The 26772-nt window shown below is 41.3% G+C and overlaps 1 protein-coding gene across 1 annotated transcript; it reads right to left on the bottom strand.

Annotated features, from left to right (window-relative positions):
- Positions 1-15050: 15050 nt before the first annotated feature.
- Positions 15051-25929, bottom strand: chfr (checkpoint with forkhead and ring finger domains). Its single transcript, XM_022757484.1, has 18 exons — positions 25842-25929; positions 24753-24873; positions 23954-24053; positions 23566-23675; positions 23412-23471; positions 23130-23318; positions 22458-22520; positions 22102-22276; positions 21827-21981; positions 21411-21573; positions 20904-21103; positions 20557-20673; positions 20217-20300; positions 19689-19759; positions 19273-19360; positions 19068-19175; positions 18830-18902; positions 15051-18098 (listed from the first exon to the last, which is right to left on the bottom strand). Exons 2-18 carry the CDS (start codon positions 24856-24858, stop codon positions 18056-18058), a joined length of 1905 nt encoding a protein of 634 aa, XP_022613205.1. The 5' UTR covers positions 24859-24873; positions 25842-25929; the 3' UTR covers positions 15051-18055.
- Between the last annotated feature and the right edge of the window lie 843 nt (positions 25930-26772).

Genomic DNA, 26772 nt, shown 5'->3' with positions numbered 1-26772 from the left:
AAAATATTAGATGTAAATGCTGGTTTTACTCCGGGAAAAATATTTAATCATTTCGGGCAGAAAGTAGACACCAGTGACATCACAAAATAACTCCATAAGCTTTCTTTAGGGAAGGCAATGTGACCAAATCACACTCGAATCAGTCGTCATGTAAACATGTCATTTAAAGAAGTCGAAGTTCAGCTGGACCTGTTGCTTATTAGATTTTTACTGTATATCATGTTTGGGGGCAGGTGGTGATTTTTAATGATCTTCTCTCTGGATAAAATAAGTGTTAACATCTAACTAACACCCACCAGAACACACACATTTAGTTACATAGGTCACTCTGCCCGCCCTTCTTGCCCTCCCATGTGTCTGTAATATTGTCAGCTGTATCAACTATTGAGAAGGCTTTTGTTTTGATTTTGATGACCAGAGGGCAGTGAGTGCTCCTCTCTCTCAGTCATGATTGTAAATTACATGTAGATTTTGCTACTTAAAATATACTGACTGAGAAATGCCTCTGATAAATGCATTCAGATGGGGATAGATGGTCCATGGAGCAATCAGAGAGCCTGTCTGGCTCCATAGACTTTAAGTTTCCTGTTGCCCTTTTTCCCCTCCCGTCAGAACTGCATTCTCAAAGTGATCTCTTATACTTTTAGCCCAGTCCAGAGCACAAGTGTCGCCCGCGGGTGTTGGTTTGTTACCTGTCTGGTGTGGGGGTCTGCCAGTCTGGGTCATTCCCACAGCCCAGAACTGAGGCCAACAGGAAAGCTCATAAACACGCAGGCCCCCTACAAAGGTCTGGTCGTCAGCTCCCTTGCCCAACCACACATCTGCCGCTGCTTAGGGCCTAAGTCCCGCTCACATCCCCACACACCTGGGAAGAATTACAGCCAGCATGTTTGAAGAAATACCCTCCCTAGGGTTACCCAAGCAGGCAATACAGACAAAACACAGGCTTTGATATAAAGGCAGAACAGCGTGGTTGAATAGTTCAGTTTCAAGCTGGTTTATGTCAGTGAGCAATCACACCACAAGTCGAGTGTATTATTTGCTGATGGACACCGTGGTTGTTGGTACCTTTGTCATAGTGAACTCAATCACCTAGTGGCCATTATCTGAACACATGACTCACCTCAGAATTTAGACAGAGTGTAATATAATACTAGTCAACACTTTTAAACATAATACCAAAGGATAACATGAATGCTAGCATGGGTGGCACCGGTGTGAATCAAAAGCCCTCACCTTGGCAGCGCTTGTATTGTGCTCAACCTGTTGAGCTGTGTGAGTCATGTTAGTTGTGACTCTGAGTGAGGGTGTCGGGTGTCGTTAAATGCCTGAAATAAAAATGTAAGATTCTTAGATCAAGTGGGAATTATCTGCCTTTTAAAAGCAGATTTAGATTTGTGACACAACTGACTTAATGTAATTCATATTGCAGGTTTACTTTGACTGCGGTGCCAAGGTGGATGTGGTGGACGTCCAAGGCCTCATTCTGTCCCCTGGCTTCCCCTACAACTACTCCTCTGGGACACACTGCGTTTGGCTGTTCATTGTGCCTGTTGATTACCAGCTTATTCTGGAGATATTTGACTTTGATGTGTTTGAAAGTCATGACTCTGCAGCTCAATACTCAGCTGCCTCTAATTTTGAAGAGGAAGAGGCAGATGAAGAGGTGACTTTCACCCCTGGCAGCTTAGTGGCAGATGAAACTTCATCGGCAGCTAAAGATCCTATGCTTCAGAGTGTAGGGGATGTCACAAAGACTCAGCAGTCCTCCCGAGAGGGTGAGGTCAAGCAAGTAGTGGTCCAGGAACAGTCCACAAAGATGGAAATTACCAAAGTCTCAAATTCTGCCAAAAGATCTGCAGATGCCTCCTCTGGCCTTTCGTTTCCGCCTCCTTCCTCTCTCCTCCTCCTACCTGAGGCTGTGCCTTCAAGAGACAAGGCTGTCAACTCCGCCTCGTCGTCTCACCTCAGGGGAGACCTCAACCCAAGTTCAAACCCAAGTGCAGTTGTGGAGGACACCACCATTGCCTCGCCGCACACCACTGACACCCCAGCTGTGAGCCCTGAAACCCAGCAGTCAGTGCTTGATGCCTGCCCCCACGATGTCCTCTACATCTCAGACCTTATCACCTTCTCGTCCAGGTTCTGTGGGTCCAACCGACCTCCCAGCAGCCAGCTGGTTTTCGGCTCCAGCCAGGAGATGGTGGAGGTCATCATGGAGCTCATCACTACCACACACTGGGGCCGCGGCTTTGCTCTTCTCTTCCACTATCATAACCTGACCAAGCCAGGGGGGGACCGCCGTGCCTCCGCTCCTATAGCCAGCAAAGTAGACTCTCTGCTGGCTGCTGTGAGTGGAGCTGCCTTCTTCGCTATGATACTTACAAGTGCGCTCTGCATCATTTTCAGGTAACAGAAACACAGTGACTTTATTTAGAAAAGCAAAGAAAATACAGAAATAGCACAGACAAACTAGATCAGGGACAATAGGAGCAGCCACGGGATAGTCATCTTAATCCAATACAGTTGGTTATCGACTTGCCACTAATGAACAGCAACAACACTATTTCTCGATTAAATTATGGTTGCTACCTGGGCAAGTAGTTGTCATAAGTCATAGTCACATTTAGAGCCTTTTTGTGTTTATCATTTTAAGATTTTATTTACAAAAACATACAAGATGAAAAAAAGTAGTTTCAAGAGTCAGAAATCAGCCACCAGGTGAAGCGTTTGTTGAATATTCATGAATAGCAACCCCTCTAAGGTATATTATGGTAATCTTTAATGAGAATAGTTGCACCTTTATACAATGTATACAATTGGCCATCTCAGCAGTGTGCCACCATTCATGGTCCCCAGAAGATAAATCCTAGTCACTCAGAAGGTCTGACTTTTCCTCTATTGCCACCAGCAGGTTGATGTTGATGGTTTTGTATGTCTGGACAACTGTTAGATACATTACCATGAAAGTTGGTGCAGATATTCAAAGACCCCAGAGGATGAAACCCAATGAGTTTGGGTATTCCCTGATCTTTCACATATTCCCACCTGCAGGTCATTTTTCCATTCTCCAGTGAAATATTTCAGCATCTACTCAGTGGATTTGCATATCTTGGACATACAGTCATGTTCCCCATAGGATGTATCCTCGTGATTTTGCTGATCCCCTGACTTTCTATCTTGTTCCACCAGCAGGTTAACATTTTTGTTTCAGATTGAAACATCATAGCAACATTTAAATTGAGTGACTTGAACTTTAGTGCAGACATTCACTGTCTCCTTATCAGCCTCAGATATACTCTGTGTTCAGTGCTTATTAGCAAATGTAATCATGCTAACATGCTAAACTAAGATGGTGAACATGGTAAATATTTTACCTGCTAAACATCAGCATGATAGTGTTGTTACTGTGAGCATGTTAGGCTGCTGATGTCTGCTCTGAGCTCAGAGCACGGCTGTGCCTTACAGAGCTGAGTTTTGTTAAAAAATGTACAGTACCTGGTTTTATCAGATAAGACCTTAAGACTCTTGTTTTCTGCTTGTTTTCATAAACCCTCAGTAAGTCCTCAGTAAATATGCTCCTCAAAATAATTCACAAGTCCTATCTTCTCATGAATGAAAAGGAGCTGGTCTGACAGTAAATGCACAAACACACTGATGCACACATTCGCACATACACATTCATCACTTTGTTATGTTGACTCAGCTGGAAGCCTTAGTCCCTGATGTGGTGACCGTTGGTGATTAGTTGGGTTTGGCTGCAACTGTGTGGCTTCCTTGATGTGGAGCATTCTCACCATATACAGCGGGGCATTCAAGGTACAGCACCTGGCATCAATTCCAGCACACAAAAACACAGAGGCTGCATGAAAGTGAATGGGTGGGGAAACAGGGAAAAGGGGACAACAAGGAGAAGTAAAACTTGATGTGAATTTGGTACTGATTGTCAGACAGTCAAAAGATGTATTTGACAAGCTGTTCCCTCTTCCATCCCACGGGACGTAAGACTATCTGTTCTGACAAGCTTTACCCTACAGGTCCAGATGTCCAGCATCCAGGAAGTTTTAGATTTGCATCTGCCTCAGTATTCAGCTTTCTGTGAGAAACACCCCTGTTTAATATGATTTGTGTTAATTACAAATGCAGCTCAGTGTCTCCAACTCATCCGTCAGGCACAATAACTCCACAGGGTCTCACTATTAATGACAGGGAAATTGGAAACACGTGTTCAATAAAATGAAAGTGTAATTAGCAAGAACAACAACACGAGTCATTCAGAAGCCAGGAAATGCATTACCATGAAACGTCAAGCTCAAGAGCAGCCGCAGTAGCTGTTTTTTTTTTTTTTTTTTTCTCATTCAGTTGTTCCCTATTAATTTAAATGAGTTCACAGAAATCATTGGAAAACAACTAGCCTGGCGAGCTCGGCGAGACCTTGCAAGTTTAAAGCAGCAGTGAGATTAACTCCCAAGGTCCCCGCTGGTCAGAAAACAACCAAAGGTGGATGAGAGTCACAGCAGGGGTTGCCCTCAGTTGCTGGTAATGAACTCACTCAGCTGTAAGAGTAATTTTTAATAAGTGGGTACTTGCTCAAGTATTTCTGCATGCTTCATTGGTTCATATGGACTTAAGAATGGGGCAGGAAGCATGGATGAACAGGTAGAGATATTAGATGTTTAAGAAAATACTGTGATGAAACAGGTAAGTAGGTTTAATCTCCTCAGTAAAATAATCTAATATCCATACTCTCCTGTATCCCTGTGGAAGAACTGTATGTATCAGTATTCCGTCCTTTAGCAGCTACAGTGTTTATGTGAGATGCGGTTTGGATACAGTCAGAATTTGAAATGAGTATCAGCAGACAGCGTTGCATCCCTACAGGAAAAAGCAATGCATAGCAATGACATCTCAGTAACAACCACTATGTGAACTGCTGGAGTTGTGGCATGTGTGTGAATGCAAGATTGTGGTGTATCTTGCTCCATCATCCAACACCACAATAGAGCAACTATTGAGGGGGAAATAGCCACGGGTATGTTGGAGCTATTATATACTGAGTGAGGTGGTTACTATGTCAAAAAGATCCCATTTCAGTACAGTTGCATGAGACAGTGTTCATTTTTACATTTCTGGTCAAATTGTGAACACCAGAGGGATTTTTATTCTTGAGAAAACACTGCCAAAAGTGGGAAAAAAATGAGGACATTCATAAAAGCTGGTTTTCAGATATGTCTGTAATTATAAACTGAATCGCTGTGGTGCTTCATGTTTTCCAGACCCAAGCTGTGTCCAAAGCGAGCCAGCTCCTGTGCATCCAGCAACTCTGAGGTACAGCCATGACTGTGCATCCTCTCATCCCATCTCTCTCACCCTTTGTCATTTCTCCAAGTCACTTTCTCCTCCCCTACCTGTCTCCTTCTCTCTATTGCCTTATTTGTCAGTCAGACATTCCTCTGAAAACAGAGCTTTGTCTGGGATCACTGGACATTTCTTTTAATATTCTTTGCCGCTCAAGCCAACACTGTCCGCTGCTGAGGTACCGCCCCTCCACTCCCCACAGAGCCATACCACCTCAGGTTCACATCAGGTCGTGCAAGTGTAAAACAAAGGTAGATAAACAAAAGGATTACATAGGGGAACATTTGAAATATTTGTTAGCAATTTGCATCATGAAATTAATACTTGTAAGCTCACTGTTATTCAGATTCAATTCCTATGATGCTCTCAGAATGAGGAGGAACATTTTTGCAGTTGACACAAAGTCTGTTACCACTCAGCGCTGTGTAGTAATAATATTAAAGCCTGTTTACTCTCGTTATCCCTGTCACTTGGGTCTCAGTGACAATTACATCTTGCAGCACAGTACTTTTACAGCTACATTTTCTAATTAGTGGAAAATGTGATCAAGCCTCTTTTGTAATGTCCTCCATAATGTGTTAGAGAGTGATTCAGCAAAAATAAATTTTATTTAAAGGGGAACTAAATAAATTTTACATATCAAAGTGTGTTTACAGGTCATGGGAGTACTACTGCATATTCTGCAAAATGAAATGTGAAAAGCCTTTTGTGGCTCCAGAATGCTACAGATATCACTTGAGTCAGCATCAGTTTGGTCTGAAGACTACAAATTTTAAAATGAAATAAATCTGGATGTGTGGAGTTAGAAAGAAGTGAACTTAGCAGACCTCTGTAGCCTTCTCCTCATCACTACTTGAGGATAGCGGCTCAACACTGCTACAAGCATAACACATCTGAATCTCCAATCTGAACTGTTGGAGGGGAAGTTGCATTGTGGGTGATGTAGGCACCATGCTTTGACAAGGATGAAAAGTGTGATGAAAAAGACGATATCTCTACTGTGTGGACAGGAGAGTAATGCTAAATCAGTGGGGTACTCTTCACCCTATTCTAGAGCTACAACAATATGTTAATTGATTCGTCAACCAACAGAAAATTAATTTGCAACTATTGATAATTGAATAACTTTTCTTCACTGTCATCATTGTCATTCAGCAGAAATGCCAAACGTTATCTGGTTCCATCTTCTTAGATGTGACAATTTCATGCTTGTCACACATGATAGTAAACTGAATATCTTTATGACTGTTGGTCGGACAAAACAAGAACTTTAGCAATGAAAATAATCTGTAGTTGCAGCCACAATCACAAAAATCTATTGTCTTACTTAGTGGTGCTGGTATTAAGACATGCAGATAGTTTTGATTTTATGTGTCAAGTGTAACTGGCACATAAAACTGCAACCGTACTGTTTTGACGATAGATCATCACAGAGAGCCAGATTTCAGGAGCATTTCTAATTCACAGAGTGAGAAAGGTCTAAAGCAAAAACAAAGAAAAGAAAAAAACTAATATACAATTATTGTTTTTTAGAGTTATCTAATTGATTTAGTCAAGATATATTTTTGATTTTGTGAGCATGAATTATACAATATTTGCACTGATAACCAAATGAAAATAGATTGGATATGAGTGAAAGCGCCAACTTGATACTGTAGTTTTAGTACAAGGAGATACACATTTGGCAGTTAAGATACACAGAGCTAAGACTACTGCAGTCTAATACAGCAGGCCTGCATTGAATGCTACCATCGTGATGGTTATAATGTTCAGATTTTGTTGAAATTGTTTTTAAGAGGAGTTGATTTAACTGTATGATGATTTTGGAGGATGTAGTTTGTGCAGCTGCTGAGCTGTATTGCATTATACAGAGAGGCATTTCTGTTATTGTTATTTAGCCTACCCTCATTGGTATAAAGCAGGTGAACAAATTAATAGAAACACCAGTCAGTTTAATGCCATACAGCTCAGCAGCACCACAAACTGTTGCCTCCAAAATGGCCATAAAGTTGATTCAACACCTCTTTAAAACAGTTTCAACAAAAACTGAACACTATAACAGTCATGAAGGTAGCATTTATTGCAGGACTGTTGGATTAGACTTAATTAGTTTTAGCTATGTGTTCCTAATAAACTGCCAACTGATTTTGCTTGAAATAAGATGTCACAATACTGTGATTTGAAAACAACTAATACTGTAAGGTTTTCTTACATTCTAAGAAAAAGGATGTGAACTGATGTTGATGTCTTGGCTTGATGTCTGGAGAAGGTAAATGGCATTGTGCTTTGTTGCAGGTGCCAGAGGGCGTCCTGAACACTGGGGCTGAGGTCCGCGAGCTACAGCTGATGGCTGAGAATCAGGCCAACCTGGAGTCAACCACGGAGCAGGGCAACAACAACGACAGCCCGCCACATACAGGTGGGGAGGACGCGCACACACACACACACACACACACACGCACATACATACATACATACATACATACATACATACATACATACATACATACATATATACAATGAATAAACACTGATTTACTGGATTGCTGATAGATAGATAGATAGATAGATAGATAGATGATAGTTACTTTATTTATCCCCAAAGGGAAATTTATGGGCCAGTAGAACAGGTGAGGCTGTGTCAAACCTGTTGTAGAACAGGTTGAACTCATTGGCCTTGTCCACATCACCTGATGTTGCCTGGCTGTTCTTTTCTTTCTAGCCAGTGATGGTCCTCATCTCCTTCCTCTGGTGTTGTTGTGCTGCAGCTTCCTCTCTACTTTCCTTTCATAGTCCTTCTTCGCCTGCTTTAATCTCCAGGTGATGATGTACATCCTTGTTGAAAAAAAATGAAAAGCTAAAGCTGTTCATGCTCATTTATTTCCTACAATGTTTTCTAAATTCGTTAAATCTCTTTCAGACTTCTAAGATACAGTGCATGAAATCACTAAGAGGCACTGCATCGTGAATTGAAGATGTCATTTATTTTGATTTACATGTACACAACATGTTTAGACTCTTTACTAGAATAATCTCAGGAATGATAATAACACCTTCAGGAATATAAATCTGCCATTAATTGATGATGATCTGATATAGTGCTAGTGCTGTCATTCAAAAGTTGAAGGCCAGGGATTTTAGGAATGTGCCTCAATTGCTGTGATAATTCTCTGGAGATGACTTGTCAATCAAACGGTGTGGAGTTGGATACTCTTCTATTTTCTATCGAGTATCTCTAGGTGGTGCTCTTTCTTTCTGTGTTCATCTATGGTGTTTATCTCTGCTTATGCTAACCACCCAGTTCTTCCTCTATTTATTCCAAGCAAATTACCACTGCTGTTTCTGGAAATGGAAAACAGGAAATCTTTCTTGCCTTACAGGAGTTTTCCTAGGAAAGATTTACCTAACTCTGAGTGTAACAAGTTATCATGAAGCGGTTTTAGGTTGAATCACTTTCCTGTAACAAATGTGTTGTAAGCTATTACTTTAAATTAAAAACAAGCAGTGTATGAGGAACCCTCTGTGGACCTGGGGTGTGTCAGTAGGGTTTTCAATGGATAGGAAAATTGCAAATTGCATTCGTTTTAGAGCAGCGCACAGGCTTGATCCAGGAACTCTCCCTCTCTCTCTCTCTCTCTCTCTCTCTCTCTCTCTCTCTCTCTCTCTCTCTCTCTCTCTCTCTCTCCCCCCCNGTGCGTGGAGTGAGAGTCTGCCTTTGTGCCTGTCTGTATTTGAGTACATGCGAGATGCGGAGGGTGAGAGAGAGTGAGCGTTAATGCAGTGCTTTCCCACTCTTCCACTCCCCCCCCCCCCCCCCCTCTCTCTCTCTCTCTGTCTCTCTATCCCCCTCCCAGTGGGACTGAACACAGGCTGAGAGATTTGTGGGTTGTGGCATTTAACCCACAAAGCAGCCTGGGAGTAGTTTGAACAACAGAGGAGTACAGTCCCCCTCTCTGTGTGCTCAAGTCACGGTGTTAGGAGTTTACACCATAACATACAATTTATAAACAGTGAAGGGGCTGAGATTAGCCCACTCTGCATGTTATTTCAATGAACCATTTAAGTTGCAGTGCAGCATCATAAGCTCCACTGCTTTTTCTGAGTAGTAAGCAGTCCTCACTTAAAGAAGTAGGTCACATGAAATCAATGTGGAGCATGGGAATAAATGAAATTTCAATGGTGAAAACTATTACAATGTACAGTTTGATTTTACTCGTTATTACACTGTTAATAGAGCATGACTGCACAAATGCCACCATATTGATTTCTTTCTCAAACTGCTCCAACTTATGTGAACAAGCACTATTACATTTCAATAAAACAGTTGAAAATTTCCTTGTCATTGATGATCTCAACATATCTTCTGTATAAATTTTTCTTTCTGTATTTCTTTAGTCAGTGCTTCCATTGACATTTCCCAGAATGCAGAGGTGGACCTTTCCTGCAGCGGTCTGACTGAACTTGACCTTGGTGCGGATGAGGTTTTCATTGTATCTTCAGCCCCTAGCCCAAGCAGGCTACCCTTCTCCCCTCACACGGTAAGAAGCAATTTCATGGCAATGCAGTTTGTCTGTGTGGTCTCCTACTTAAGACATTGCATGCTGCAAAACTCAGGACTCCTTGGACGGCAGTGTCAGTTGGTTGGTCGGTCCACACTAAAATATCTCAACAACTATTGGATGGATCACCGAAAAACTAACACTTTTGTACAAACATTCAGAATCCCCAGAGGTTGAAGCCGAATGACCACCAGCAGGTCAACATGTTCACGTATCCTGTGAAATATCTCAACATCTGCTTGATGGATTAGCACAAAATCTGGTACAGACGTTCATGGTTCTCAGATGATGTATCCTAATGATTGATGCACACATTTGAGCATGTTAACACGCTAAACTAAGATGGTGGACATGCTAAACAATATTGCTCCTAAATCAGCATATTAGCATCAGGACTGTGAGCTTGTTCGCATGCTGATGTTGGCATTTGGCTCAAAGCACTGCTGTGCCTCACAGAGTTGCTCGTATGGCTGTTGACTCTTAGTCTTATCTCCTCACTCTCCAGGTGAGTGGAGAAAAAGTTTTATCTCGATGTTATACAGTGGACAGTGAAGTTGCCTATTTAATCTCAAGGCCAAACTCTCAATGGGTGATCTCCTCGCTCTGAGGAAATGATCCCTGAACATCAGAGGTGACAGGGCATTCAATGCTTTGAATTGACCCAGTGTTCCTAATAAGACTGACACCGTTTTATTGGCGTACGCGTGGTACAGTCTAAAGCTATGAAAACTATGAGGACATAAATGGGAAATGAGGATAATTAAAAGATGGGAGGAGCGTTGAGGAAGAAGCAACGGTTCAACCAAGCATTTTTTTTCTTTGCTCTCTTTTGTATTCTCTTGGAATAAGCGTTGGCATAAAACAGCTCTGGCAGCTTTTTGAAGGACTGGCAAGCTTTTCTGCAGCCTAGGCTAATGGAGTATTATCTACAGAGCCAGATTCCCAGCTCCAATTGTGTATGTGTTTGTGTGTCGGTGTGTGCACGCTTTGGCACACAGTGTGTGGTCTGCCTGTGTGTGTCCTCAATGCAGACGTCCATATAAATAATGTTTTGGAAATGTTGCATGGGCTAACAGCGGAAAAGGTCATAGAAAATTGCCAAATTCATGCTCTCATTGTATTTGCCAGGTGAGCTTCCAGGTTAGCATGTTATTTTCCTGCCATACACCCACATATGTCAATGTGCCCCATGAACCCCCATTTGATAACATTTTGTTGCAAAGCACCCATTCTAAGAAAGCAAAGAGAAGAAGCTGTTTTCTCATATGAGTTCCAGACAATGACAATGAGAAGGCAGGATGATGAGATCAAGCTAGGGAAGTCTTGAACAAAATGCTCTTGTACATGTACGTGTATGTCGAGTTTCTCCGTGCACCTCAGAAGGGTCTCATAGCCAACCTTTGGAACCATGGTTTATAAGCGACTGTGTTGGGTAGCTGATTTTTTCACCTCATTTGTCAAACCTAAAAGTTGCCATTGTGTTTGTGGGGCTTTAGTGAGTGTGACCAAAAGAACATTTTATTTAAACCCCTAGCTAATTCTTGTCTAGACAAAGCTAGCAGCTAGTGATTCAGTGGGAAGGATTATCTGGACTCGTTCTATGTCTGATGGGTGCAAACCCCTAAAACCTTCATCCTCCCCTGATCAACAGCAGCTGACTGATCAGGAAGGATAAAGAAACATATCAATCACAACTAGCCTCTTCTGGCTGCTCAAGCAAGTATGATCTGTGCAAGTAAAGTGTCCTATCAAATAGTTACTTGTTTGTACCTGTAATGTACTTTTGTTGTCCATAAACAACATCACAAGTGACTGAAATGGCTCCAAAGCCCCTGCTATTCTCTTGACAGCTTTAATATACTTAAGAAATAATGAGTGAGATTGGTACGTGAGCCAGACACGCTCGGCTGGCTGGCTGTGTGATTGCGCGAGCCAAGCTAATCAGCACAGTTCCTTCTTGTTAATCCATTAATGTACTACACAAGACAATCTGTCAGGAGGAATTCAGGTGTGAGGTGGAAATGCCAGCAGACTGGCAGCCTGTCAGTTCCTAATACCCCTACTCTAAGGACTATGTTGTTGCATGTAGTGATACTTTTGTTAGAGTTGTGATTCTGACTGGCAGGAATCTAATTTAAGTGTTGGGCAATTACTGTTTGAAATGTAATTCTTTGGTGTAAAGAAGGGGTTGTCAGTTTCAGTCACTTTTCTCAGTGCTTGTCTCTTGATGTCTCCCTTCAATAATTATATTTACAGATCTGATAGCTTCCCCTTGTTGCCTGATAGTATTGTCCATCTCTGGCAATTTACATTAACATTTACAGTGAGCTAATGCTGTGGTACTGTTACCATCTGAGTCCAGTTCTTCCATTGATGCTCAATACCAAAGAGGCATGCCTGGTTCAATAAGCAGCCTGCTGCTCGGTGCAGGTCATTGACCATTGTAGCTGCAGTTGAGTGCTTGAGCATAATGCTACCTCTGATACATGAGCTATTTATGTTGTGTGGTCGTCTTCGTTCCTAATTAGTTTGTTTATCCTCTTTAAGCCACTCTTATCTTTTCACATTTGCTCCTCTGGGGAAAGTTGGCTACATATGTATATTAGCATCTCCTTACTTGGTAAATGAACCCAACACCCCTCCTGTGGTGCCCACTTCATGCACGGTCCGATTCTCATTTACATTTTCATGTATTCTGTGTCTCTCAGCAGCGGGAGAGGTTTCTCCGGCACAGTGACACTGGTCCCAGCCCTGCAAGTGACTGGCCCTCACCAGACTCCACCACTTCACCTACTAGTGCCAGGTCCACCAAGGACGGCAGCAGCGGCTGTGCTAGACCAAGAGCGTGGAGCGTACGCACCTTCCAGGACTTCCTCCCTCCACTCCCGCAGCTGCATAAGAAGTGGTGCAGCTGGAACTCCACCAGTCCCTTCACCAAGCTAGTGGACAGCGTCAGTACCAGAACCTTTGCTGTGTTTTCATACCCAGGGCCATTTGAGATTGATAAGGGGTGACCACTGTTTGCGTGTCAGCAGTTGCTTGGGATAATCGCCAATATGAAAGAGCTAATCTCAGGGATTGTTGCTTGACCTACAGAATACCCCAAATGACATTGTTATCTCCCTTACCTTTTGTGGTACGTGGAGATAGTTTTGGTTTTGCATAATCAACAAGTCAATCCAGGTATTGTGCATGTTGGCTTACTGAGACACTTAAATACAATGGAGTCGTCGTTAGTGTTGTTACACCTGTGCTTATCATACCATGACAATCAAAATGCCCATTGTTAGAAAACTCGAGGGGCACTCAACTGTCACTGTATCATTGCAGGCTCCATCCAGTTTGATGGCTGATGGCAGGGGAGGAGACAACAGGAAGGTCTTCTCTGAGGTTCACTTGGAGGCTAACGCAGACACCAGTGTCATCTCTGACTCATCCATCAGCAATGCTTCCTACCCACTTACGCAGCCTGCCCAGAGGCAGCGGCGTCTCAATTCTACCAGTAACCTGCGGCGCTCACGCTTCACGGGGCCTTGCTTTGGCCTGCTTTCTGGAACAGCAGACCCAGTGAAGGCCTCTGGGGTTCCTCAACCCCAGGGAACCCCCTCAGAGCCCAGCAATGGCTCTTCTTCCTCCACCCAGTGTCAGATGGAGAGTGGCCAGGCCGGAAAGCGGCGTGATTTCCCAGGTGAGGGTGATCACGTCAGCGTGCCGGTGTTTGCCATCTCTGAGGAGGAGGACCGGCAGCCTTTGGTCTCAGCTGAGCACCTGGACCAGATGTCTGCCTCTGCTGTACTGAATGGACTGGTGAGGGGAACATATGAGGGGAAGAGGCCTGCAGTAGGAAGCACCAGCCACAGCCCCCAGAACCAGAGAGCCAGGCCAGAGTGGAGGCCATGGGGGAGCCAGGTGTCAGGAGGGGCTGGTCCACTCCCTTCCATCACACCCACCACCATGACCGAGTCAAACACAGTCAGTGACAACCAGTTGTGTCTTGGGCAGTCAACAGCGCTGTGTAGTGTGACCAACCAGATTTGACCAGATGGTGAAAAAAGGAGGGACTCTGTTAGTGCTATTTTGTAAAATATATAACCTACTTCTTTCATTTCTGAAATCATCAATCTTTTACAAAATTACTACAAATTCTTTTCACTCTAGTTGATCTTTATTTTTTATAAAGTTGTGTTTGGACAAAGATGGAATAATATGCTGCTTACTATGCCCAGGCACTGACTGCTGTGGTGTTGTTTAAAGAAGATGACTGATTGCAAACATGAACACAAAAAGTATTTTCTCTGCGAGTACTTCATAACTCCCAACTCTTAGAAGCACTTTGCAAACAGATTTATTAACCAGTTTGATGCTATTCTGTGAGTTATAATACTCCAACCATTGCACTTTGCTTTCAATAGCTCATTCATTGTGGATTTTGTGCTGCCCTGTGCCAGCTCTCCGCTTTTTCCTTAATGTGGTTCTTCACGTGGTTATTTTTTTTTTTAGCACAGGCTAATGAATGCTTATACAATTATCCAAAAGTGTTCTGCAGAACATAGATCATACATTAATATCAATGCTGCAACAGTGTATGCATACAGTATGTACTCCTAAGGCTGATATTGGATTATAAAAGGGAAATCAAAATAATGTAAAAGCATATACAGCACTAATATACACTATTATCTAGTATAAAGAGAACTAGCAATCACAATAGTATTTAAAATGAGTTATGAATTAATGTAAAGTTTTAATAAAGGCTATGTCATTCACATGTTTTGTCCTTGATCTGATGGAAGTTGTTACTATCAGTAAGAACCTCAGACACCCTTGGGACAAAACTGGACTTATAAGTCAGGATCTTTTGTCTGACTTGTGAGTCTTTTGATCCAGGAACTGTTGACGTTTATTTATGAATGTGCATGATCCCAATCTAAGTTTGTCTTCAGTAAAACTGGAAAGTTTCAAGTTTCCACATCACACACTTACCTAGCTGTGATGTCACAAAATCATGATTTAAACTCAGATTTAAGGTGACTATAGAGAAATGTTTCCCATACAAACAGATGAATGTGAAACCGCTTTTCTTTGCACTACAGTTAAGCACAAACACATTTCTAAGAAGCAAGCCAGTTTCTACAGACAGCTATATCAGTCTTTTAATTTTTAAAGGTAAACAAGCAAATCAGATCATACGCATTTCAAATACAGTTTTAGCATTGCTAATACAACATAAAGGGTAAAGAAGCATTTATCAAACTCTCAAACATATTTCTCAAACTTAAGTCCTCTCAACAATTTTTGCATGTGCCTAGTGCTACTCTATAGTGATTTAACTAGAAGTGGATTATAGTCTAGACTAATTGTTCAAATAGTGCATTGCATACAAAGTTTACAGGCATCTGTGAGGACGTCCAACCCTCATACTGCGAGATGCATGTCCAGCTTTGAACTGACGTGACTCTGATGCCCGTTCAGTCTCCCATATTCCTGGAAGCTGTGATGAGGTAGAATGAAACCTGCCTCTTCCATACTGCTGAGCAGCTTGGTCCAGACTTTTGCACAAAAGGTGAGTAAATATTTGCCTTAATATACAACATACGCCTGCACATCCCACCCCAGGGAGAATGCAAAGCACTCCTCCAAAGCTTCTTTAATACCAATTCCTGATTGGAGCGGCTTGGGACTGTTGTTGGCTTAGGGTCCCCAGATCTCCTGTAGGGAATAATTAAAACTCAGCCACTCCGTCGGGGGGATCGACTAGGCTTGTGCTGAGGGCCTGAGCTGCTAAGGAATGCCAATGTGGACCCACCATGACTTAGGGGGCCAAAAAAAAAAAAAAAAATCATCTAAACCACCTTGCTAACGCCACAGATGAACTAAGGAGCTCAGACACAGGCCAGGAAAGTGCCCATTCACAAACCACCAAAACAAAATATGAAGAGCCGTATTCCAAAACAACACATACTGCTAATGCCATTGATAGTATATTCCAGAAACGCACAGAATTTTCTTCAATTCAGCACTTAAACTATCTTGGATAACCTTTACAAAAAAAGTTTATTTTTCACATTTGCATTTTTCTTTTTGATGTATATCTTATTTTGGAATGAAACCCTTCATATGATTAAAAGTCAGATATTATGAGCCAGAGTATTGACGTCCCATATACTGGATACAGACCCCTTTTATAGGATGTTGGCTTCATATCATGGGTTCACCTGGTAGGCCAGTAAAGAAACCTTTAAATATGTATGAAACAAATATGTGCAAATATCCTCATAATTGTACAATATAGACACAACTAGCAAACAATCTAAATAAACACTGAAAACAGGATTAATGTTTGTGTGAAATTATACAAAATGAACTAATGCAAGCCAGGCTCTGCTTTTAACATTTTCTACTCCCCCCTATTCTACACAAACAATGACCCTACAAAAAGCAAACAAGGGAATTCAAGACTATTATTTCATCCTTGTATTTGAATGTTAAAGGCCTCTTGAAACTACAGGATGTCCCTATTTCACTAAATAAGTAAAAAAAAGTCAAATTTTTACAGTTGACATCAATACTAGCTGTGCATGTTTGCATGATGGGGACATACTGACACTTGGGTAATGATAGTCATAAATGAGACATAATCAGATTCAACATGACTGTTCAGCGACAGCGTTTACATGTTGACGCAGATCTTTTCTAACCACCAAACATGGTTAACCCGCAATTAAAACAGCAAGACAGCAGCTTTGTGTACCTGAGGAACCAGAGAAAAACTATTTCACCTACATTTTGATCTAACCAAATCTGATCCACACACTGATCAACTAATATCTCCAAAACCTTAACAGAATCTGAATTCAATGCTATCAAAATGCTAGCAAGGTAAATTGTAACACATATAATTAGAACCTAAATGACAGAACATACTGTTGTTTGTATTGGCACGATTCTCTTCACTGTTGGCTCTGCAAGTTCATGCTGCAAAACTCTGCAAGCACTTTCAGCTTCAGCACATTTAACCGTTACTGGCTGTTGGTAATGCCGTCTATTTTTTCCTCTGTGGAGTCTACATGGACTGTGCTTTTCCTCACAGCTTAGCCCTTACTACAAGGCTCTGAGAACGTGTCCCTTCTACACTACTTTAATCACCTTGGAGATGATTATCCAGAGCAAAGCATACAACAGAGGCCCCTGTACCCTCTGACAGCATTACAACACATTGATCCCCTTCCCACAGACATGAAATCCTATACAAATATCACATGGGATTATGAATCTACCCCAGTTCGTGCGTGGGGCTTTGACGTGGCTTTTTGCCCTTGCCTGGGAACACAGTAAAGCCTTGGCAAAACAGGAATAGACCCTCCGGGGTGAGACAGTCAAGTACTCATTTTGTTTAAAGTTAACAGTTTGGATTAGAGTATTACTATTACAGTACTTTTATTTATCACTTGACTTTTACTGTAATGGTAACAGATGTTTTCATCAACATCATGTTATTTGAAGCCCTGGATTCTAAACTCAATATTTCATAAGACTGTTAAAAACGTATAACAAGTAAAAAAAAAGAAAATATGCATCAGGTCCTTTTAGCCTCGATAACCAAGGTTGGAGGACATAATATAAAACATGCGCACCAACATTTGTAAGTACATACAGTACATGGCCTTAATCCATACAGATTGCCTCAATCGCTCTTAATCTGAGAGGAAAAATAACATTTTTGTCACACAGGCTGGAGGAAGCACCTTTAACTATTTCACCACCCAAACAAATACAATTTGTCAAAAGGCGGTTGGTTATCAGGTAAATTAGACAATCGCATGAGCCACAGACAACGCTAAAAATGGTGGCTGGTGTTAAAAGCCCACCCCGGTTGTAACTCATAACAACTTCAAACTTTACTAAACTCTGAACTTTAATTTGAATGTGCATAGAATCATTTCACCGTGTCAAGACAGACACTGGCCACTATTGTAAATGGATAATGATTGTAATTTCTGCATTAAGTTATTGCATAATATTGAAGGCAGTTAGCTACAATGGACACAACAAAACTTAACAAGACCATGTCGCTCCAATGCATGAGATGCTCAGTTATCTCCATTTGACAGTGAAGACACACACACCGTTCTGCTCCTTCAGTTCTTGAACCGTGTCTGTTCACATATGTGGTTGAATTTCCTGAAATGAAAATAAAAAGAACAAACCACATAAATTAAGCGCTGCATTTAAAAACCCGAAGAGATGACATGAACCACCTTGCACAGCTCTTCAAAACAGCAGAATGAGCAACTATGGGACCGTGTTTATACAAGGACTCCTTCTAGTGGTAAAATAAGTGAACTACACGCAAAGGGCTGGTATTCAGTGTTAGAAAGAAATATTCTCAACAGATTTATAACCCCACAAGCTGTGGGCTCAGCAATAACATGGCACAAAAAACATCCAGCTGGCAATGAGAACAGGCTCTAATGGGTTTTTCAAATAAGCATCTATAAATGCTCAAGAAATCTAAATCCTAAATCTCATTAATAAATATGTTAAGTGCCAGTAAAAAAACTGTGGTTCAGAAAATATTTTATAACTGTGTCATTCCTTAAAATATGTCAATGTGATAGAACTGACATTTAATATGTTTATGCATGCAAGCAGATCCCTCTGCATTATGTATGGACAATCACAACTCAATGGATGGATCTGTGATGTTCATTGGTCAGCACAGAAAAAAAAGGCAAATGGAAAACTAATACAGTACAGTAGATAAGCATTTTAATATAATGCAACAATGTTGACCCTCAAAGTAGCGAGGACGCAAAGTGTCAGCGTTGCAGAGGGGATCACCATACAACTACCGGGGGCAGACGTGCTATCTTAGTGAGTTTATGTGGTGTTTTGTGTCTAATAAGACTTACATTGCATGATGTGCCTTCACCTGCGTACGACAGTTGCGTCCCCAGTAACAGTCGGGACGAGATGTTACAGCAGCTGAGGAAAAAGAAAAAAAGAGCATTAAGCAAAGTTATTACATGGGTATGACATACATGTTTAGGATAAGTGAAAATCGTGAAAATGAAAACTGTATTTTCCTTTGTTTGTCTAAGGTACCTAAAAAGTTGAACTTCCTCTAAAAATAATCTTGGTTTGTCTGACCTGGCAGCTCAGTTACAGGGATGTTCTGTCTGTACTTGTAGGCCAGCTCCTTGAATCCTCGCAGGCCACAGCAGAAGCACAGGATGGTGTTTGCAGAGATGCGGCAATCTGACAGAGTTAGAGAGGACAAAATCTTACCACTCTTTCTTTTTATATGTGGACTTGTATGTGCTACACTGCAGTGGGTTTTGATCTGAGGGCTCACCTGTCAGATAGTAGTTTCCATGCTGTAAACCCTCCAGAGCCTCCTGGAGAAGATCTCTCCATGACTTCCCTCTGGAGGACAGGTAGTTCTGGTGGGAGGATGGAAACACACACAGAAAAGCATCTTAACATCACACATGGCAGTATGTGCGGACGTACAGTCTCAGCATGTAAGTGGACTCTACAGTTTGCAGGTAGAAGCTTTAGCTGGTACATTTTGTAATATTCAGAGCTTATTTTGCTTAGATTAGCAAAAGGAGTTTGGTGGACACACAGATCCAAAGTGTCTTAGAGTATCACGTTTTTGCAGCAATTGCTTCAGTTTGAATCAATCACTCAAGATGTAAATAGCATACTTTACACTACTGACTTAATCAAGTAATTCATTGGAATATATAAATACACAGTCCATCTTACCTGGAGGATCTCTGATTCATAGTTATTGTTGTTTAGCACTCCATCCAAGCATTTGTCTGTCAGATTGAGCTCTGAAAAAAAAAAATATAACAGTGGATTTTTAAAAATACTACAAAGCGGGGCTTAGGACTTAGTCCTTACCGCAGCGGCCTGGGTCTGAACCATGGCCCTTTGCTTCATGTCATCCCCTCTCTTTCTCACCCCCAACTTTCCTGTGTCTCTCTCACTACTACTCTAATAAAGTAGAAAAGCCCCAAAAACATAACTTAAAAAAAAAAACAAACAAAAAAAAAAACTGCAAAGCACAAACATTTGTGGGAAACGCTGTGCTTTCAATTTGAGAATGACAATCATCAAAATTACAAATGTTGTAGTTGGACAGTATTCTGGATGGACATTTCCACCTCAATTAAAAGGTTTAATGGTAACAGACAAAGAACTCCCATACTGATCAAAGCCTGCTACCCAGCAATAAGGCTAACAGTTGAGATCCCCCTGGGGCTGTTTTTTGCTGAAACAGATACATACCGCTGAATTGAGCCAGACAGCCTTGACAGCCAATCCTCTGGCAACCCCAGTACATATGACAGAAGGGTCGCTGGCACAGTACACCTGCCAACAGACAAGACGTCACGCATACAAGGTGTATAATGGAGTTTATGAAACAATCTATCCACACATGTGAATGGATGGCAAAGTTGTACTTTAACTATCAGGTGGTTTTACATGCACTGCATACCTCAAAAGTATGTACATGAAATACATCTTTATACTGAAGAGCCTTACACAATTTAAGTTTTCTGATTGACAGTATATTGTTATCTATTAGATTTCTTCAGAGGGACTAACAAGTTCAGGGGCCACTCACATTGTTGGGCATTAACCTGCTGGCTGTTATGCTCAGCCCGTCTGTCTGGCATCGGCTGGAGACAGCAGGTGCAGATGAGATGGCAGCCCTGAGGGGGGCAGCGGTACTCCTGAGGAGCTGCGGACAAGATGGGGAGGGAGGGGGGGCAGAAAAAGGTTTTAGACAGGAGAATCATTTGTGCTGCAGTGGAAATACATTTTCCAGTTACAGAGCAAACAGCAACTCTGGCAGACTGCTTTTGGTAGGCTATTAGGATTATAACAGCAGACTTTATCCTGAAATTTACACTGAGTTCAAAGTCTAACTTTAGCTAGTCATCATCCCATCTGATCTACACTCGTAATCACCTGAGGGGACATCAGAGGATGTTGAAGGCTGCTCCCCTGTGGGCTTGGCAGACCCCTCCTCAGTTGCTGCTTTGGGTGGAGCAGGTACAGGCGGTGGAGCTGGCAGACCAGGGAACCAGTAATTTGAACCTGTAGCAAACAGCACCTGACTGACCTCCCTCCTGTAGCCAGGACACTGTCGGCACATCACTAGAGGCTGACTGGAGACAAAAACACATCAGGCAAATCATCACATGGAGAAATAGTTCACAACTAGTGCACTACAGTATGGTTTGCATTGATGGCTTTTGCCTGTCCCATGTCATGATATTCTTATGACATTTATGGTTTCATGTTTGTTTTTTTCTTACTGCACATTTATGAGTTCCACTGTTTTTATCAATGTTTTCATCTGATATATTTTACATGCAGTGTTTTATATAAATTGTTAATCATTACCTATGCAACACACTGTTAGAAATATTTTATAATGCATTTCCCACAAATTCAAACAGTCAGACCTTTTACCTGAAGTCTGAGGAGTCACTGTCATTGTCAGAGAACTCAAAGAGGTAATCTGAACTGCCCTCCTCATCAGAGAAAGAGCGCTCAACTTTTGGCTGCAACATGTCCTGAGTTATCTTGTTACGGCTGTCCATGCTCTTCAGATCTTCCTCGCTGCGACACTTTTCTGTGGGACAGAAAGGGACACACAAACAAATACACAATGTAATGTGCTTTTTGGGTAACATGAATGGTATGAGTACACCACTTTGGAAATTATACAAGGTAAGTAGCTGAGTTGCTTACATGCTATTGCTTCACTCTTGTTCTATGTAAATATGATGTTAGCTTTGGTAGAGGAACCTGGCATTTTGAATAAAATTAAGTGCTAATGTATCAGCACTAAATGGGCTATTAAACGGATCTTTATCCGTTCAAACCTGGGTGCTGGATGAGGTAAGCCTCAACCAGGTTGTTGAGGATGTGGTTTTTATGAATCCTCTCCACAGGGCAGCGACAGGTGGGGCAAAGCGAAGAACGCTCCATCCAGCCTGAGTAGCAAGCAGCACAGAAGACATGCATGCAAGGCTGCAAGCTAAAGCAAAAACAAGAGACTCAGAGTTATTCACATGCATGTGTTTGCAAAGTGCCTTACAAGATCACAAAATAGGGCTCAAGCATCTATCCTTGGATATCTCGGCCTCTGAGATCTTACCCAACACAGTCATGCAGTAGGTCCTGGCAAATGACGCATGTCAGAGTCTCCTCCATTTTGTCTGTTTTAGTCCCTTCCACTGGAGGTTTAGACAAAAGACTCCCAAGACTTCCCTTAGCTGAACCAACGACCTCTGTACTGGATGTGTGTGGCAAGCTTGACTCAAAATCTTTATCTGTAAACACAAAGTGTATATTACATGCTACACAGAGGCATTCATGGGATTTGTCTGGTTTGGCTTACAAAAACCTTCCAAGCTAGACTTAAACTTGAAAAGAAGTTTTTGGAGTTTAAATTTAAATCTGCTGTGAATAATCAAGGAAAACCAGCTTGATATGGAAGTAAAAAAAACTAACCATTGTCTTTTTTCCTCCGCTTGCTTTCTGGCTCCATGTTATCCATGTCTTCTTTAGCTTGGCCTGATAAAATGGAGGAACAACAGACCTGGGTCAAATATAGTGTTAATACTTAGTATGTAGGTGATGAGAGAGTTTAGTTGAAAAATTTTAGACTAGGGATGAATCATATAATAAACAGTGAATGGAGGAGTTGGCTCCGCAAAATGAGCTACTTCTGTAGTATGGAAGTGGTCTGATAACAATAACCTGAAGATAAAAGAGCGTTGGTGCTAATACATACAACAATAGCCATTCAGTCCATCGTCTAGTCACTATTACTGACCACAAGGCAAATCATGTCAGGATCTGATTCAATGAAGTTGGCTGTCATTGTATGTTCACTTTGTGGGCGTTTAGTCAGAGCAGCATACCCCCCCCCCCCCAAAATGTAAAGGTTTGGAGAAGTGTAGGGAAATGGCTCAGTTAGTCACAATAAAGTTGAGATTTGTGAGGAACAAGTCACTGCACGAAGCAGCTCTGCATCTGTCTGCTCCATTAACATCCTGCAATTATATATAATTATTACAAATCTAATACAATAAATATGCTGCAATATCATGATATTATTTAGATATTATTTAAGGCCCCACCAATGACCCTTCTTCAACAGTGTGTTAGCAGAGAACCTACCAGAGGCAGGAGAGGCTGTTGTTGCCATGGGACCAGAAGTGAGAGGGCTCTCAATACAGAAGTGGGAAGCGGAGGTGGAGGGCTGAGGTTCCTCCTGAGTTGGAGCCTTTGTGAGCATTACAGGCTCTACAGAGAGTGACATCTCTGAAGCTGGAACAGGAGCAGGACTGCAGGCTGGTTTGTCCATGTCTGAAGTTAAGATAGAGTGTAAGGGGGAGGGGGGTTACTAATGAGGCACAATGTAGCTGTGGCATAAAGGTGGTTGAACTAAACACTACTTACCATAACTATGTTGTGAAACAGCCTGCTCTGTTTTGATTGAGTGGTAAACATAGGCGATGTCTACAGGGTGACAAGAGAGGAAGTTGTCTGTCTTTCCTTATTATAAATTCATATAAATACTTTATTCTCACGGCTAACAAAATGAACAACTCACTCTGTTCAGGCTCACTTTTCCTATATACAAAGTAGATGACATCACCATTCTGCAGCATGTGAGTTTGCTTTTTGACCAGTTTGGACGTGTTGATCACCGTGCCATTAGTGCTGCAGATAAAAAAACATGCAATTAGATTTCACTGTACACTGTAAAGGTTTCTTGTGTTTGCTTTATGAAAGGACGAGTACCTAATCATACATAAGTAGACACCTGAACAGCTCTAAAAATACATTTAAATACTTTCAACACGGTTTCTTTAATGTAACTTCTAATCAATAGTGCCCCACAGAACTCATATCATTTAGCTTTAGCTCATTGGGAAGCTAACACATGATACATGCATCATTTCTGTGCTACAGTTGAGTTCACATTCAGCATAGAGTACCTCATGTCTTCAAGCCACACCAGCCCTGAGCTTTCATCTTGCACAATCTTGCAGTGCTCCCCTGAGACCAGTTTGCTGGCCGGAAATGACAGGTAACATCCTAATAATAAATAGCAAAATACCAAATCACCACCATTAAAACACAGAATGGACAATACAGGTTACAGGAGTATAATGGGTAATATATTTATCTGTTAATGATCTTGAAAACAAAACAAATTTGCAGCAATTTTGGCTGATATGTCGATACAGGTCTACAGCCTAACTTTTAAATATATAATATTTGAAAACAAATATATTGAAAATTCAACCGCATACCACTGTGATTCACCTGAAACTGTGTTGCCATGACATTTTTAGATCTATTAATGCTCAGACATAAGCTAACCAATTAAGGCTAGATGCTTTGCATTGCAAAGAAGTAGACCCCAAAAGCTCTCAACAAAGGAGACACTGGGGGAAATATAGGCCTAACCTTTTCTAAAGCAAAACCCATACAAAAAAAATCTACTTAATATTCCGCACACATGTTCTCAATGGATGCCTTTTGTTATCATCACAAGGGGCTGTCTAAGTTTGGTGCACTAAAGAAGGCTTTGTGTTTTCAAGGGGGAGGTTTTAAAGGCCCTAGACACTGGCGGTAATGTCTACGCTATAGACAGTCTTTTATTAATAGGTACCCCACATTTTGAGCTTTTAAAAGCAAAATTAAAAAAAAAAGTTTAAGTTTTCAGAAATAAGACATAAGGTGAAGAGAAATCTCTGCTGTTCATTCCACGACATCCACAAACTAACTGACCTTTTTTTCTGCCAACTGTGCATTCCCTGTTAAAAAGCAGAACAGTTTCACTGGAGTCCACTTTGACAAGCTTCCCCCATGGTCGTCCCCTCCTACTACTGTCCATCTCACGATGTCTTTTCTGTATGGAATTAGAAAAAAACAAGACGGGAAATGTTTAAACAAATACTCTTCTCAATGTAGGTATTTGGCGTCATTGTTACTGTTGTGCCATTATTTTACTATTATGAGCACGATAGTTGCATGGTAGCAAAGAGAAAGTGAAATTAACCATCAATGTGGCGTTGTTGCCCGTTAAATTGGGTCTGATGGCAGATGTCAAATTAGGTACAAAAAAAATCTGAATTTTAAATTATGAGAAGACATACCCTGATAAAACAAGATATATCCTCTTTTAAAAATGAATCCACACACCGCTTCTTACTTTCGGTATTCGCTCAAAATCAATCAATATCACTTTGCATTGATTGACTTTGCAAGTAAGATTTCATCTTACGGAAATGTAAAGGTTTTAAATCCATTTCTTTTCAGTCAAAACATCACAAATCTTATTTACCTTAAGTAGCCAGTTATGAGATTGAATTTGATCTTAAATCCAATGCTGTTGGATATGTCATGTATTATGTATGCCGAATTCACAAGTGCACGCTAAGGGTTCATAAATGACGATGAGCAAAGTTAAGATAGACATGCAGCTAAATACGCAAGACAACATTAAACTGGGGAGTTTCTCATGAAGTTTGGCAACGAATCTACTAGGGCGAAATCTGCTAACGAGACCTAGCTAAACTTGGCTTTTCTGGGCTTACTAGCTATCCGGTGTTATTAGCCGACTTTGTCGTGTGACATACTGGGAAAAACATCAAGTTGTTTCAATCGTCAACTAACAGTGTGGGGAAATGTTTCATTGGTGTTGATATTACAACAGTTTACGTGAACACACACAACTTCGTTCACACTAAGCTAACGCGATAGCTAACATTAGCAACCCACCATACCGTGTATCTAAGAGAAAATCTGGATTACACGTTAACCACCAGAAACCCCCTTAACGATGTGCTTATCTCATGTCTGAAACGGTTACTTTACCGTCAAAAGCTTAGTTTGTTGTCCCAGTAGCTCTGTATAAAACAGCTTCTTGTCCTCATGTTCCAGCTATACGCACAAGACAAGACACTTCCTGCCAAGCTAAGGGTTGACAATGTGTATCAGCTGATGGAGGAGGGGCAGTTTGGGTTTGTGTTTGAAAGTTCACGTTTATACATGTGCTGCTGAGGCTGCCATCCACAGAGCTAAACCACACACTGTAAGCTGGTAGGTCTACTATAAGTGTCACATGCTAAATTTGACGAAAACAAAAATGCAATTGATGGCTCAAATGCATGTAGGAATTGTCACTATTTTATCAGAGGAAAATGGACATATATGATAAATGTAATTAAAAAAAATGGAAAATAAAGAAAGTGTATTTGGGACTAATATGCTTTTGTGACAGCCAGCAGTGCCTGCAACAATTAACACAGCATTTAGCCAGAACCTAGTGCACAAAATGCACATTTGTGACACCTGGACAGAAGGACATGGACTTTCACTGCACATAACACTATGGATTATTTTCGATCCATACAATGTTACCTGTTATAGTCACATTATATTTACCATGCTGTATATGTATGATGTGTAACACCTCTCTATTTTTACTTTTTTCATGCTTCATATACATTCAGTAAATGCACATGACTGAGTATTTTAGGTTTTTGTGGTTACACTGACGTTAATTTCCCTTCATTCATTACCAGAATATAAAAGTATGATTGACCAAAATTCTTTTTCCCAGCTTCTCATATTTTCTTTGCAGCTTTTTGGATTCAATAGATATCAGTCTGGCCTAGGTTAAGACATTACTGACACTCCTTGTCTGCAGCTATTGGCTGCTGGAGCCAACATGGATTGTAGACTGGTCTACTTGAGGAATTAAGGAGGTGAAATTGTTGTGGGAACTCCTTTGAAAAACCGAAAT

The sequence above is a fragment of the Seriola dumerili genome, unplaced genomic scaffold (assembly GCF_002260705.1).
Source record: "Seriola dumerili isolate Sdu_G_001 unplaced genomic scaffold, Sdu_1.0 BDQW01000017.1, whole genome shotgun sequence".
NCBI lineage: Eukaryota > Metazoa > Chordata > Actinopteri > Carangiformes > Carangidae > Seriola > Seriola dumerili.
This window is presented reverse-complemented; position numbering and strand designations above follow the sequence as displayed.